The 16,006-nt window shown below is 30.3% G+C and overlaps 9 protein-coding genes across 9 annotated transcripts, besides 3 other annotated features; 6 read left to right on the top strand and 3 right to left on the bottom strand.

Annotated features, from left to right (window-relative positions):
• Positions 1–3,813: part of a mobile genetic element that runs on past the window's edge.
• On the bottom strand, positions 19–273 carry TVAGG3_0695430 (uncharacterized protein; the record flags this gene model as incomplete). Its single annotated transcript, XM_051243187.1, has 1 exon — positions 19–273. One exon carries the CDS (start codon positions 271–273, stop codon positions 19–21), a length of 255 nt encoding a protein of 84 aa, XP_051089774.1.
• On the top strand, positions 319–753 carry TVAGG3_0695420 (uncharacterized protein; the record flags this gene model as incomplete). The annotated part of the gene is made up of 1 exon (XM_051243186.1): positions 319–753. The coding sequence occupies one exon, from the start codon at positions 319–321 to the stop codon at positions 751–753; it is 435 nt and encodes a 144-aa protein (XP_051089773.1).
• TVAGG3_0695410 (uncharacterized protein) lies at positions 781–2,355 on the top strand (the record flags this gene model as incomplete). The annotated part of the gene is made up of 1 exon (XM_051243185.1): positions 781–2,355. The coding sequence occupies one exon, from the start codon at positions 781–783 to the stop codon at positions 2,353–2,355; it is 1,575 nt and encodes a 524-aa protein (XP_051089772.1).
• Positions 2,386–2,844, top strand: TVAGG3_0695400 (uncharacterized protein; the record flags this gene model as incomplete). Its single annotated transcript, XM_001329347.1, has 1 exon — positions 2,386–2,844. One exon carries the CDS (start codon positions 2,386–2,388, stop codon positions 2,842–2,844), a length of 459 nt encoding a protein of 152 aa, XP_001329382.1.
• A 529-nt stretch (positions 3,814–4,342) lies between the features above and the next one.
• Positions 4,343–4,371: a mobile genetic element.
• A 105-nt stretch (positions 4,372–4,476) lies between these two features.
• Positions 4,477–5,316: a mobile genetic element.
• A 278-nt stretch (positions 5,317–5,594) lies between these two features.
• TVAGG3_0695360 (phosphatidylinositol transporter protein) lies at positions 5,595–6,609 on the top strand (the record flags this gene model as incomplete). The annotated part of the gene is made up of 1 exon (XM_001329345.2): positions 5,730–6,572. The coding sequence occupies one exon, from the start codon at positions 5,730–5,732 to the stop codon at positions 6,570–6,572; it is 843 nt and encodes a 280-aa protein (XP_001329380.1).
• A 345-nt stretch (positions 6,610–6,954) lies between these two features.
• On the top strand, positions 6,955–8,220 carry TVAGG3_0695350 (uncharacterized protein; the record flags this gene model as incomplete). The annotated part of the gene is made up of 1 exon (XM_001329344.1): positions 6,955–8,028. The coding sequence occupies one exon, from the start codon at positions 6,955–6,957 to the stop codon at positions 8,026–8,028; it is 1,074 nt and encodes a 357-aa protein (XP_001329379.1).
• Positions 8,221–8,369: 149 nt separating this feature from the next.
• TVAGG3_0695340 (regulation of vesicle fusion) lies at positions 8,370–9,766 on the top strand (the record flags this gene model as incomplete). The annotated part of the gene is made up of 1 exon (XM_001329343.1): positions 8,485–9,582. One exon carries the CDS (start codon positions 8,485–8,487, stop codon positions 9,580–9,582), a length of 1,098 nt encoding a protein of 365 aa, XP_001329378.1.
• Positions 9,767–10,076: 310 nt separating this feature from the next.
• On the bottom strand, positions 10,077–10,997 carry TVAGG3_0695330 (protein transport; the record flags this gene model as incomplete). The annotated part of the gene is made up of 1 exon (XM_001329342.1): positions 10,217–10,990. The coding sequence occupies one exon, from the start codon at positions 10,988–10,990 to the stop codon at positions 10,217–10,219; it is 774 nt and encodes a 257-aa protein (XP_001329377.1).
• A 1,306-nt stretch (positions 10,998–12,303) lies between these two features.
• On the bottom strand, positions 12,304–12,958 carry TVAGG3_0695320 (uncharacterized protein; the record flags this gene model as incomplete). Its single annotated transcript, XM_001329341.1, has 1 exon — positions 12,387–12,947. One exon carries the CDS (start codon positions 12,945–12,947, stop codon positions 12,387–12,389), a length of 561 nt encoding a protein of 186 aa, XP_001329376.1.
• Positions 12,959–16,006: the final 3,048 nt, after the last annotated feature.

The following is a 16,006-nucleotide window of genomic DNA, read 5'->3' as shown; positions in this document are numbered from 1 at the left end:
CGGATAAAAATAAACCATTTACTCTTTCTTTGCTTCAGCTTCTTTAGCTTTTGCTTCTTCTCTAGCTTTTTTCGCCAGCAAACGTGGGTTCTTCTGTCTTCCAGCAGCTAATGCAGCTAGTTGTTTTTCACTAAGTTTTCTCTTTGGTCTCTCTGGCTTTTGTTCTTGTTTTTGTTCCTTCAGTTCGGATAAAATTTGCTCGCGAATTTCTTTCTTCAATGCTTCAACATCTATGACACCTTGGGTCTTGTCCGTAGGGCTTGTCTGAGTCATTTGACTGCAGATAAAAAACTAAATTAAAACTTTAACCGATGTAAAATGAGCTTGTCAAAATCAGAGCGAGAGTCTATTATATTAAATGACGCAAGAGGAATACAACATCCTTTCTATTACGTAAGTCAGAGTAAAGATGGTAAAATATACGTAAGAAAAAGAAAGGTTCCATTAGCGAATGCAGAGAGCGACAACATTAAGGTGCATGGCAAGGGTGAAGTCCACGAAGCCCATATAAAACCTTCTGTTCAAACTGAAAAGTCAATAGAACCAGAAGAAAAGAAGCCAGATGTACTTTCAATAACGAACCAAGAGCTTATTGCAAAGTTCGTGAATTTCATTGAAAAACAAACCGAGTCAAAGAACCCTGACCCGCCAGTGAAAGAAGTTGAGACAAAAGAGAATGTACAGTTCATTGAAAATGTCAAGAAACAACTTCCACCACGAATACCAAGAAGAAGAGTGAGAATAATGAAGTAAATAGATATTTTTATCTGAAGTAAATACATGCAGAACGAACAGCTAAACGAATTTACTCCAGCAGAGCATATTCATCAGATTCGCTCATATTTCGATATCATAGACAATGCAGTTCAAATTGGTGACACTAATAGAAAATATTCTGACGCAAAGATTCCATCACAACCTGGAACTGCTAAAGATAACACATGGGTAACATTCAATCTCTCACCTCCTGGTGAAAATATGTTGGACCTTTACAATACATTCATTACGTATAAAATGGAAGGTCAATTTATTGTAGATAAAGAAATTGGTTCAGGTTCCAATAAAACAAACCCACCAGGATTTTGGATTGGTTTCGATGACGCTTTCTATGCAGTTGCTGGATATCAAATCCTTGCAAATGGTCGTATCGTATATTCTCAAGACAACGCAAGAGAAGAAGCATATATAACTTCAAACTCACAAACTACCGAACAAATAAAGAAAGTAGATGTTTTCTCAAAGACTCGACATGAAGATGTATGGAGTCATTCGGGAACATGCAGAACAGGACAAATTGTTAGTGGTCCAATTACAGCAGGAAAATCATTTGATTTTAAGCTTCGTTTAAGAATTCCTGTTAGAAGATTCCTTCCATTAGAAGCTATTCGATTTATTCCAGCTTTTGCAGGAAACATTCAGCTTAAAGTAAAGTTCAGTAGCGACGCCTTACAATGCACATCTATATCTGTAAATGATATCATTGCTTTCAATCCAACTCTTAAAGTTGCATTTGCTTCAGATTCAAATCCACCGACAAATAAATTTGTTCCATGGAATGAACCATTCACTATGATAACGAAGGCAGTAGAAGCTAGTGGAACAGTTACTATTACAACTGTAACCCAGCAACTATTTCGAACAAAGATGGATTTTAATGAATGTTTCATTCATCCAAAGTCATTCTCTTTAGACCCTAACATTTATACAGAACTTGTAGAACATTATACAAACGAGGCTTTATGTTTTCCTGTTAAAGTTATGGATTGGATTCCTATGGACGGTTCATTCTCAAAGAATACAGATAGTTCAAGTGCAACATTTACAGCAGCTTATACGCCTATTAATGTTAAAAGTATTTGGGCACTATTTAGAAAGAAAGACAACTATTATGTTAATTTTGAGAACCCTAAGTTTAAATATCTTCAGCTTTCCATGGGAGCTTATGGAAATATGCCTGCAGAACCTGAAAAATCATATGGACCTGTATTTTATGAAATGGTTGCGAACGCTTGCAATACAAACAATGATATGATAGGATTTAATGAAGATGTTATGAGGTCATTGGTGGATGATGGTAGTGTGGAACATAAATGGGATAGCTATGACAACACACATTTCTTATGTGGTTTTCCAACAGAAGTGGACTTTTGCTTCCAGCAAGGTCAAACATCTACTGCTCCAATAACATACAAATTGTCTGTTAAAGGACCTATTGAACTAGCAACTGAAAACGTACCAAAGCCACTTATTGGATTTATGAGGGATTGTTGCTTTGCAATACAAGTAAGACAGTCAGGCATCCCCATAATAAGATTAGATGACTATAACTTAGCAGCGGACGACAGTGAGGAATAAAGGATGAACGTTTATTTTTAAAGCTTATAAATGAGTTCTTCATCAAGCTCTCGTGAACCTTCACCATCTGTGAAACAAACTTTACCAAACGATTATGGAGCACCTATTGAATATTTCTTACGAGCTGCACAATGGCAAAGAGCAGTTTCACCAAGGTTAGGTGTTCCACCAGCTCCTGTCAAAAATAGCATTTGGTCAAGTCCTTATATAAGATATGGTCTCCCACTAGGTTTGCTAGCTACAGCAGGAGCAGTTATGATGTTGAAAAGAAATAAAGCAAATGTTATAAATAATACTGAAGTAGCTGAAGTTAAACAAACTCCAACACATTCGCCAAAACCAACGCCTTCACAAGCAAAACCTTCAATAACTCCTGAACCTATGGAAGTACAAACTCCTGTTCAAAAGTCAACTCCTAAACCGACTCCAACATTTAAACCAGAACCCACGCCTCAAATAAATCGTAAAACTCCTGCGTTTCCTTACTGAAAAAATAACGTTATTTTTATTTAATATTAAAATTTTTATTTGATTGAAATGACGACTAAAGTCACTGAAGCAATGAAACAAAAGTTTTTGGTAGAATACATTAAATCAGGAACTATTCCAGAAGGTTTTTACATTCATACTATGAAGGATGGTAGAGTTCAGTTTAGAAAGATAAAGCAACCATTAGATAAAGAAGGAATTTTGAGAAAGATTAAACTTCATGAGGACAACATTGCTGAACTTAAGAAGAAGTTAGAAGAGTTGGAGAAAGGAAGAGAGTTATAAAGTAATGAATTCAAGAGGTGAGAAAACAGGTGAAAAAACAGGTGACATCTCACCACTTCACCTAAATTTATTTTTCACCTCTGACAACGTTTATTTTTATATTTTATTTTTAAGTTTACTGAAAATTTTTATTTGGATGTAAATGACAGAACAAAAGCAACTCATACAAATCGAAAAATATAACAAACATACATTTAAACATTTATTCTTCCTTCCTGAGCATAACATGTTCTTTCAAATACATCCGAGACCAGTTGACTTTTCATTGACTGTTTATAAAGATAGAAATAGTTATATCATTAAACCATACGATGACGAAGGTAAGTTATGTAAATTGTACGTTAAGAAGTTAGAGAAAGTTTATGGCTTCAAGTATGACTACAATAGGGTTAACACTGATGATGAAGATATTGAGGAAAATTTATGAGAACATTAGTGAAGTCGTTAGTGAGAACGATAGTGAGAACGATAGTGAGAACGTTTATTTTTTCATTAGTGAAGTCGTTAGTGAAAATGTTGGTGAGCTCGTTAGTGAAGTGGTTGGCGGTTTTGTAAATATTTAAGGTTAAGTGAGTGTTGTCGTTTTGTGTTGTAAAATATACGTTACTGGTTTTGTAAATATTTAAGGTTAACTTGGGTAAGGTGAAACGCAGTGCCACCATACCCAACATAACCATACTAACTTCTCCCTACCAAAATGGGAAGATTGAGAGATTCTGGCCGACATTGGAGCGCTGCCAAAGCATTCAGGCTATTCCTGCCTTTATTTGGGAGTACAATAATAACACACCGCATGAAGATCTCCCAATTAATCCATTAATTGGAACAAATTACACGCCAAATCAAATGTATCAGCTGAAACCGAAATACACAAATGCAGATACAGAAAGGTTGTGGCAAATATTGGATACAGATACAGGCATGACCGCTGTTGACACATTCACAGCGTAATAATAAACATAATTTTTTAATTTCATTTTTAACAAGTTTTTTTAAATGTATGTAATGAATAATTCATTAGAATATGATAATGCACATTGTAACAGAATAGAACAATCACCAAATTTTTTTTTGAAATTAAAAAATAAAAGTAAAAAGTATAAAGTAATCTAACCAAAAAAGATATTTAAAAGAATTTTGGAAAAAACAGAATAAGGATAATGATATTATTTTAGATACACAATTGATGTACTGAAGAATAATCCGGTAAAATGATGATATAAAATTAGATTATTTTACAAGTAGCTAAAAGAATAAAACTATAATATAAAATAAATGAAGTTTAATGAAACAATAAAGGTTAAATAAATAATAAAGATTTTTATTTTATATCAGTATTGAGAAGAAGTAACAGCTGACACTTGGTAGACAACTTCTTTATGTCTAGAAAATTCTATCTTGCCTTTTATTTTTTTCTCGCTGTGAAACGTATTCGGTCATTTTTTTAAAAAATTAATTTTTTGTTAGAGATAAGAGCTAAAACTCGGTAAACAACTTCTTTATGTCTAGAAAATTCTATCTTGCCTTTTATTTTTTTCTCGCTGTGAAACGTATTCGGTCATTTTTTTAAAAATTAATTTTTTGTTAGAGATAAGAGCTAAAACTTTGCAGACAACTCCCCCATGTCTAGCAAATTTAACATTCGTCTCCCATTTTTATATATTTGGTTTAGAATGTTCGAAAATGCGTAATATGGTCATTAATATTAATTGAAAAGAACCTTGAATTAATTCAATCTGATCTCACAAAATATTTTAAATTACAAACTTTGTAGTTTGAATAGATAATTAGTATTAAACTCAAATAACTAGTTTATTTTTGAATAAAAATTATTTGAATTTATTCAATTTTGTGAATTTTCCTTCAAAAATCAAGTGTAAATATCTTATTTGCCATATAATTATAAATACAATGAAACATATTCGAAATTGAAAAGAATGACTTTTTCTGTTCTTTCAATCATTCAATTTGAATTTTGCAATATTGGATTTCTCATTAAATAGCTATTAAAAACAACAAGCAATTTAACTTACATTCAAATTTATTTGTGTTATATTCAATCTTCTCAAAACTTATAATTTTCGGCTATAGCATGATTATATGCTATATAATATAATAAACCTATAATAGTATCATTCTTTCAATTATTTGAAGAGAAAACCGAAAAAATCTATTTTCGGTTTATAACAATTTTGATTTTGTATATCTGACCAAATAAACTTTGTTAATTTGCATATAAGACCTTTATTTTAAAATTTGGGATTAACCAATATTTTATGCATTGATTTAATTTGAATAGTTTATAATTGGATTGAATGAAAAAGTAGTCGCAACTATTGAAAGTCAAACATATGTATTTCCATTATTTGTAACATGATGAACAAAATTTAATTTCTTATAATCCAAATTTTTTGATAATTGTAAAGTTTAGATTCCAGTGAAAAGTTGAAATTTGACATATTATATAAAAAATCGCATGTCCCTTTAATTAGATCTCATATGATATTATGGTATAAAAAATAGAAGGACTTGTATTAAATTTTGACGATGAAGTTTTGAAAGAAAAAATTTTCCTTGACTTTACTTTATTTTTTTAGGAAATGAGGATCATTGAATGGCGTGTTATTGTTCCAATGACAGTACAACAGTATCAAATAGCTCAAATATATGCTGTAGCAAAGAAAACACTTGAAGATTCAAATGATAAGGAAGGAATTGAAAGAACTTCAAGTGAAATGAGGAAGTATAATGAAAAGGATGCATTGTACTCTCAGTATATATACAGTTTTGCAAACAAATTGCCATCTGCTTTAAGATGGGTACTTCCAAACACATTATCAACTTTAGTTGAAGACTGTTATGACCAATTCCCATATCAACATTCTCATTTCGTACTAAAAGATAATGAGAAGACATTGAACATGACGGTTACAACAGTTGTTTCAGAATTCCAAAACAATGAAGAAAATCTCATCAAGAATGATGCAGAATTATATACAAAGGAAGAGCTTGCTAAAAGAGAAATCCATTATATTGACATTGTTAACTGGCCAACTGAAGAAGAAGGTGTAAAAGTTGGTGAATTTGAATGTCCTCAGGCAAATATTGAAAAATTGCCAAAAGCCACTGTAAACAATAAAGACACTTTACCAGAGTGGGTAAAGGAATACAAGGGACCAATGGTTATCGCAAGAAAGATAATCCGAATCAATATTGACATATTTGCAATCGGTGGTCCCACTGAGGAATTCATTGGCAAGCAGTTTATGCCAAATATATACGCAAACTCTCACCAGAGAATGGTTTTAACAGCTCCTTCTTGGTTTGACATCGACCTGAAGAAGGCAAGAGAATATGAAAGCGACTGCTATCAGAAAGTTCAAAATATGTTAGCATCCGAAGTTGCTCCATCCCATAATGTTTTTTATTTTATATATTTTTAAATTATTACTAATTTAAATTATTAATATTTATCCCGTGAACTATAATTCCTTTTTCTAATATGTTGGTATAGATGACAATCGAATATTTCAATGAGAAAACAATTATATTTTAAAATTTAGCCTAAAATCAAAAGTTTATACACAAATCGTGCTTTGATTAGTGTTCGTTTGCCATGTTTCGCATTTGATTGAGAAGTTTTAAATTCGATTAAGAAATTCATACTCTTCAATAGCCATGATAATTTCATTAAGTGTACATGCTCACTAGGATCGTAAATATTATCTATTTGATTTGATCTTCGCAACGAGTGGAAAGTTCCAATTTGCTCAAAATTCTACAAAAAGTGACGAAATTTTATCGATTGTCACTTTTTGAAATATTATGAAGACTCAGATACAACTACCAAAGATAGATATTACTATGGTTAAGTCAGTTCCGCATCCTAATAGCCAAAGAACTTTTTTCACCTCTTCAAGTCGAACAATGGCGCAAAGATCTCAATCACAATGTAGATCTGCCCGTGTACAAAAGGTATATCATAATGAACATCCGATATTCTTGTATCTCAACCCCGCTATTGAAAGATTTGAATTGTTTTGTAACGCGTTTAGGATGTTTGTCGCTACATGTAAAGTTGAAACGACAAATGATCAGTTACTTTACCAATTTGGTCATGTAAACACAACATTCAGAGCATTTGCAAGCATGGCTAAAAACCATTTCAATCTTTCTTACGCAGAAATTCAAAGTAAGATTCCGTTTTCTGGAGCACTCTCAAAATCGGGCAAGGAATTTGTAGAAAATTGGATATCTTTTGTTCAACTAATGAATCGTACTACATTAAAAGGAATTATCCCTTTGGTTAAAATTTTACATGGTTATCTTGTTGAATTGACTGAATTACTTGAAAGCGTATTCTCTCTTGTTCGTGTAACTTCAATAGAGGATAGCTACCTTGAATCTCAGAAAAAATGGATTGATGAAGAATTAGGAAGTTACAAAAGGGAAACTCTTCTCATTTCTATGAGGGAGCTACCACCTTCTAGCAAATTTTCAATACATGATTATGCTTCTAGGTGCATAAAAATTATTGATGCTGTTGAAGCCGTAATTAAGCCTCTTCCACAGCCATTCAGCTTGAAAAGCGCTGAGTTAGCAAGAGACAAAAGCAATGTTCTTATAAAAACAAAGCAAATACGAGATTTGATCGATGGTCTCATAGAATTTGATGAATCTCTCACAAAGATGAAAGAAAATGTTGTAGATACTAATGACACCATATCAGATTTAATGGAGAAGCTTCAATTCCCTTATGAATTCCATATTTCATTTGATATGAAGCCAATTCCAACATCTGATGTGACAACAAGCCGCTCAACACCAAGAACAACTAAGGTTAGATCAACTAAGATTACTGCTAAACTGCAGGAAATTCGTGACCTTTTTAAGGAATAAAATTGTTTGATATTCATGTTATGCTTAAATATTATATTTATTTAATGTTTTTGCTACGTTGTATAATGTTTTGGAGGATCTTTAGGTTTATAATTATTACTCTAAATATTATAAAAAAAGAATTATGAAATTAAATTTAAAAAATATCGTGCATAATATGCGAAATAGTTATTTCTGAGTGTACTACTCTGTTTTTCTTACTGTTGGGATGGAATTTCAGATCAAATAAAGAGATCAAAAGTCAAAATTGTAACTATCATAATTTTAGAAGATGAAAATTGAACGTATAAAGAATGACTTTAAAAATTAAAATAGAATAGATCATGAAATTGATGGCAGTATTTGAAATGTCACTTTTTAGTTGGATTAGAAATTTTGGATGTGAAAAATAATCCTTATATAATATTCAATAAATGAGGAAGTTTTTGTCATCCAACAACCGTCACGTAAAGTAAAATGAACACCAAGGAAGTTGAATTTAAGATCATGCCTTTGATGCATTCATCATTTGATAGAGAATTAATAGCAATTGATGAGATCCGTCAAATATCTTCGCATTCTTTAGATGGACTTCCACCAGAAGATCGCGCATATGCTTGGTTAGCTATGCTAGGTATATATCCTATGAATCCAAGTTTATGGCCAGAGACGAAGAAAAATCTTGTTGCTGAGTATTGGTCACTTGTTCCCGATGAATTAAAGGATTGGCACACTAAACACATGCCTAATCAAATGTGTGCTGATAATTTCAATCTACAAAATAAGTCACTGATGACTATTGTTCACGGTGATATTGTTCGTACAGGCAGAACTATATTTTTCTTCCCTCCTGAACCGATTCCAAACGCAACTCCAAACCCTGAGGACGAAAACATATTCCAATTTGGAGTTCATGCTCGCCGCTTAGAACGTATATTGTATACATTCTCTTCTTTCCATAGAGGATTAGGTTATATGCAAGGTTTTAACGAACTCCTTCCTCCTTTCTATTATGTGCTACTCCATGCCAAAGAAACTTTGTTCGATAACAGTATGGAGACTGTTGAAGCTCTTTCATTCCATTGTTTACAAGAGCTTCTTACAAAAACCGAAATCTGCGATTTATACACTACCACAGATCATTCATCCATTATCCTACACAAATTGAACGATTTTGTTAACCTTATGAAGAAGCATCTTCCAAATGAAGCCTCTATCATAGAAGGCTTGAACTTACACCCACTGTTATACTGCTATCGTTGGTTCAACCTGATGTTCTCACAGGAACATGATTTGCCTTCTCTTTTGGCAATTTGGGATGCTTTATTCGCTCATTTCGACCAATTAGTCTTATTTATTTACTACGTAGGTATCGGACACGTCAAAAGTGTATCAAGCAGACTCGTAAGAGGCGACTACGGAACTACAATTTCAGCTCTACAAAACTTAGAAATTACAGATATTAAATCTGTTCTCGAATTCGCAAACCAGTGCTGGACCGCCGATCACAAGACTGCAAAGAAATTCGATTTCAAGAAGGATATTGAAAAGTTCTTCAACTTTTCAAAGAAATAATTTAACTTTTTTTTCTGTCATTTATTATTTACTTTACTTTTAAAAATGTTTATTACTTTCATATGAATCATTACTCTTCATTTAGTTTTCAGACGATATTGATTCGATATTTTCCAAAAGAGTTGACTCTGAATTTGAAAACACCAGAATAACTAATGTAAAGCAAAATGGTGTTATGAAATTTATGAATTAAAATTCATAAAAATCAAAATGTAAGTAAAAGCAATTTTTCGATGTAAATTAGACATACTATTTGTTATTCTTTAAAATGACATCTTCGAATTTTTCCAAATTTTTTTCAAAATTCAAAAAATGATTATCAAAAATTACAAAATTATCATGAAAATTTTAAAAACAAGATTTTTTTTGGAATTTAGAGTATGGAATTACAAGAAATGATATCATACAATATCATCTATTTTAGCTTGAAAATATTTTATTGTTGATTAAAATTCTCAAACTTTAATAGTTCTCGAAAAGTCGATTAGATTTTGCCGAATTTATAAGTTTTGCAATATTTTCCATATCACATTCAAACATCCTATGATATTAAAAGCTCTTTATAGATAAATAGTTATGAAAAATCGCAAAAATACAAAAAAATATTTTTAACATTCGAAACAAATAAAATAACTTAGACGGTTTCAGCTGGATTTAAGGCGACTTCGTCAACTCTTCCAGAAACCTTTTGGTATTTTTGAGCTTCGACCATCGCTCTAATTTCGAAGTATAAAGCAACAGCAGAGAGCGCAGAATTAATAAAAGCTATAAATTTGGAAAGTCCTTTTGAGTTGTTCGCGATTAAATCTAATAATACTGCAAAACCAACAGATCCACTGTTTGGAAATCCAACAGTACGGTAGCCACACCATCCTACGAAACAAAACTGGTAGATTGTCCATCTGAAAGGCACGTCACGTCTCTTGCAAGCTTCATATATTCCCATATATGAAAAATTCAAGCCAACATAGACAGTAGCGAATCCTTGGATGATGGCAAATACTAAAGCTGATGTTTTAGAGTACTGACTTAAGCCTGTAACTAAAAGTACTGCTAAAACGTTTACAAAGCAAGCAATACTTATAGAAACAAGTCCATAAAAAGCATTTTGTACGGTAGGCTTTGCTGATGCACTTAAATCGTTATCAATATTGTATCTAACAATTGGATAGAAAGAAGGCCAATTTGGTACGAGTGTAACTTCTGCTGCTTGAACCTTAAGTTGATCTTGCTTCTTTAAAAGCTCTGCTTCGCGTGCTTTGAGTTGTTCTAATTTTGCCTTTTTTGATAATTGAGGATTTGACGTAATTGAATGTGTAGTATTTGTTTGATGTGCAGGTGGTTCAGTTGAGAACTCAGGAAGCTCAGCCTGATCATATCCATCATATGCAAATGGATTCTCTGCCATAATTTTTAAACAACCAGTGCGATTATTTTTCATTCAAAATATTTTTTTTGTAGATTTCGTAGACAAAAAAATTTTTTCTTGCTTTTTTAGAAGATCACAGCAAATTTCTAGTCATAGTCATACAACCAAATTGATAAAGTCATGTTCCAGCTAGGGTCAAACGAATGAAAACAGAAATATGCAAAATGTTTTTAATTGATCTTATATATTCAGAATATTAACAAGCTCCATCCTACTGATCATAATTGTGTACTCATTTCTATTCATTTCTACTATCACAAAATCATGGATGTTAACAAATAATTTTTTTTTTCGAATTATAAAGCAAGAAATGATGATGGAAATAATTTACAGTCCTTAGTTTCTTTTTGGAGTGTTTAAGGAGATACTTATTTTTGAAACTTGAGAAAAATATCACGATCCCTAAAATTATATTTGAGTCGAATTTTCCTGTTAATACATGCTTTGATTCATACATTGAGAAAAAGTATGAATCACACAAAACAATTATGTTTATTTTTTTTATTGAAATATTCCCATAAATTAATGATAAAATAATAATAAAATGTGAATATGCTGATAGACATTGCTGAATTTCTTATGTTTTAGCTTTATTGTTTTAAAATTACTAATAATTAAAGGAATCCTCAAATTCTTACACGAAACTATTTATGGGGTATAATTGGATCCAAGCTAATACATAATTATATTTACATTGCAAACCAATTTTAGTATCAACATATAATTCTATAGCAAATGACTTTCTTATCTGAATTGACCCTCAAATAGTTTTGTATTGATCCTCAGATAATAAAGAATAACATCTATTAGGGATAAATTTTGGTAGTCAATTAGTGAGAAACAATATTTTTTTCGTTTTATGTTTCAAATATTTCGCAATATGTCGTATTTGCATTTTCCATTATTAATTACTGTTTGCAGCAAGATATGAAGAAGGTATTTAATAATTTAGAAAAATCTAAAGTGAAAACTTATGTTTTCAGATTGAGAGAATTGATTCAAGGTTTGAAGATTTAGTTTTCCTTACAGATCTTAAATTTGATGTCAACATACCTTTTATATCATAATTAAATCATTAATTATGAATTATTATATGATTTAATTTATTGCTTCATTATTCGCTTATGAGGTTATACTTTTAATAATGCTAATCAACAGAAAAGCTCTTACATTCATATTTTATATATACTAAATAGAGATAAACAGTCAATTTGCTGTTAACGAAGTTTGATAAAAAAATTATTTGTCCTTAGTGTTTGGGACTCAAAAAACAGGCTAACAAAAACATAAGATTCCGAAAGAAACATTTATAAACATAAATAATCTGAAGATAAGTTAAAAATAATGATAATTACCAAAAATTTGTTAAAAACAATTAGGCTATAATCTCATTGACTAAAAATAAACTTTCTACATATGATCCAACGAAAGTTGGCATCGTATTCGAGAACATGTAGTTAAAATCATCTTCATCGGAGTCGAAAATCGAGTCAGCTTGGGAAGAAGGTACATCAATGATATCATTGTCCGATCTGCAATCATAAACATCAGCATTGTCTTCTTGTTCTTCAGATGAATCTACGATGAGGGATTTGAAACATTTGGGCAAAACGTTCAATTTGTAAGCGGTATGAGAGAAATTGAAGTCAGAAGACCTTCTGGAACGCTTAAACCTTCCAAATGTTCTATTTTGGTTGTTTGTTAAAGTGAGACAATTGTTACATTTGGTACAGCGGATGTTGCACCTGAGGAAATCAATGTTATCAATTTCTATGAAAGAGTTATCATTAATTTTAATTGATTGTTTATAAACAGGAAAATCTTCGTTTTCATCCTTATTCTTGGCTTGTTGGTTCATCACAGAGTGACAGTTGTGAGTATCACTAATAAGTATGTTACAGCAGCGGCAGGAATGGCAATTGGAGTGAGAAGACATGTTAGTTAGAAACAATTAATGGTCTTTAAAATACTGGTCTGACATTTTTGTGAGGACTTATTCAATTCAAAGGTTCTGAAAAATTTCACAATTGAAAGAAGGAATGAACAACCTGATTAATTTTAGAAAAAAAGATATATGAAAGGAATAAAAATATGAGTTAAGGATACCCTTACATTGCGTAGTTAGAAAGAGAATATGATATTGTCATGATTGCTAAAGTTTTAGGCTCCAGAAATGAATATACATCAAACTGAAACAATTGATAAATTGAATGAACTTTTGAGAGGTTCTCAAATAAAAAAAATTATCTAATTTTTTACAATATTACTATTATTTTATCCACATATGTATATATAGTAATTTGAGAAAACTTTTAGGAAAAAATAAGTTTAATAAAAATCTGAATTTTACTTGTTGTGGGATTGTTATTAATTGACACTCCAGACGTATTACTAATAGTTATGCGTATGCAATTAAAGTATTTCTGATGGACAAAATGTGAGATTTATATCAGATAATTCATTTCTACTATTAAGTTATTCATTTATGAGTTTGCACTTATTCGCACTAAATAAATAACTATTAAAAATTGTTTTAATTAATTGACACCATATAATAGAGTGAATTTTGTTTGATCAAACAACAATAGATGATAGATATAAAGCCAAGAAACTTGCTATTAATATGCTCTACTTGCTATTTCAATGTAAGTATGATATTTTCTAAATGTTTCGTTCAGATACTTAGATATATTAGTCAAAATTTGAAATTTAATAGCACATATATTAAAAATAATTATTATTCATAAAAGATTAATGAAATAGTAAAAAAAAATCAATCAAATTATAAAAATACAACATTTAGAAGAATTCTTATTATCCTTCAAAAAGTCAGTATTTCTGCTGTAAATTTTCTACAACATTGTAGTTATTGCACTTTGTCTATGGATTTGTATATATGTTATATATAAATTATATATCTAAACTGCCCATAAGTGCAATTTTAATAAATTTGTTTATTTCTTTAACAATTTCATATGAAATATGCTTTTTTAAGCGTATCAAAGCTGTTTTCTTAATGTGCATGGATATATCAAGAAAAATGTCGAAAAAAAAATGTGAATTCACAAATTCACTGAATTTTCACCGTTTTTTTGAATTTTGCTACAGCACTAATATTAAATAATACTAAAATCTTCTGTCTTTGTAAAAGAATCTATTCTGACAAAAAGTGCTCGTTTTAAATTTAATGATCATCTGTATGACTAAGTGGTAAAAAGTGTTTATGACCAAAAAAGGGTTACATGCTTAGTCTATTTTTCTGACAGGATACTCTAGATTTACATGATCTCTATTTCATATCTCCGTTTTTAGATTCTTCGACAGATTTTATGATAGAAAACCAAGATTAACAAATTTCCGGCATGTTAATGAAGAAATCTGCAGCTACCCTCAATATTATTTCAATAATCAGTATCGTTTCTCTTACAATTTATTTTTTTCTCAATAATTTAACAAGAAATAACAATACACACTTGGTTTTACGTATAAAAGCTAAGTGTCGAACTTAATCAACTTTACTTACTTAGCAAATGAATATTTTTGTGGTTGCGAGTTCTGAATGCTGAAGTTTTAGATTTCTCTATAAATGATATCATTGCACTTACAATGTTGTTCCAGCCTATCGCATAAATCATAGAAAATCCAAAAAAAAAAAATAATATAAAGAAAATTCATGTCATGAAGTTCAAAAAATACCGTGTAACATTAAAATTTGTTATGCATAATACATTTTAGCTATTATTGATTTTTTTTAATTTTCGAGAAATTGAATGGTGAGTCCGATAGAGAAATTTTTAAAAATCCTAGTGCCTCATAGAAGTAATTTCCCTCGTCTCCCATACTTCCAAATGTATGCATATGACATAAACTTTTATGCATTACACAAATGGCCAATAATATCTATAGAGTAAAAAATTAGAAATTTAATTTTTTTATATGATAGTTATATTTCAGATTTGCGAGCGTAACTTTTTTCTCCATGGCATACTTGTTTTAAGAGCAAATGATCAAAATCGTCCTTCAATTATTGAAGGAGCTGATATCTTTTGAAAATTGAATTGAAAGGGTATTCAATTTTCAAATTTCCTCTCAATTTTGGAAACATATCAACTCTATGAATTAACAATTATGTGCCTTCACAGTTTATCAGTCATATAAGGTGCTTATAAAGAAAAAAGTTACGCTCGCAAAATATGTTTTTATATAGATTTCACATAAAATAATTATGTAATTTCTAAAAAGAATATTTTTGTTCTTGAATATTAAAGTATATTGTAGTTTAAAAAGTTTTAAATATGTTGCTAAAATTTCAGGTTTATAGCTCATGTCTAGCATGACTTCTTTGTATGCGCAAAAAATCTGACACGTAAGGGTATCCTTAATAAAGAAACGTGGCAAAACACGTTAAAAAGAGGTTAGTAGTAGGATATGACGGGTTTAGTGACTTTTTTTGTTACATCTATATATAGACGATGCATTAAAATATATTTATTTATAAATCATTAAAAAAATTAACATTAATTTTAAAATAATTTATTTTTTTATCTTTTATAAAAGAAGCTATATATAGATGATGTCAGATATTCCGCGATTAATTAAACATTGTTTAAATCCTGAATGGAATCAATGAAGTCATAATCAAAGACCTCATAAACGAGTAAAAGAAATTAGAAACTAATGATTATTTGAATTTATGAAATCAATTATTTGATTCATTCTTTCTTCAATCTCTTCTATTCTTTTTGTTAAATCATCTATTTTCATTAATGAGGTGATTCTTGATTGAGGAATAGATTTCAAACTAACCATCCCCTTTATTTTTGAAATTTTGAATCCATCAACTTTAAACATTTTATTCAATTTACATGTTGTCAATTCTTCAAATAATTTTTTATTATTAGCATAATAGTCATTAAATTCTTCAACAGATGAAAAAATTTTTATTTCAGTAATTGGTTTAACAACGTTTATTTTTTGTTGAACATTTTCACTTTC

The sequence above is a fragment of the Trichomonas vaginalis genome, chromosome III (assembly GCF_026262505.1).
Source record: "Trichomonas vaginalis G3 chromosome III, whole genome shotgun sequence".
NCBI classification, from domain to species: Eukaryota; Parabasalia; order Trichomonadida; family Trichomonadidae; genus Trichomonas; species Trichomonas vaginalis.
This window is presented reverse-complemented; position numbering and strand designations above follow the sequence as displayed.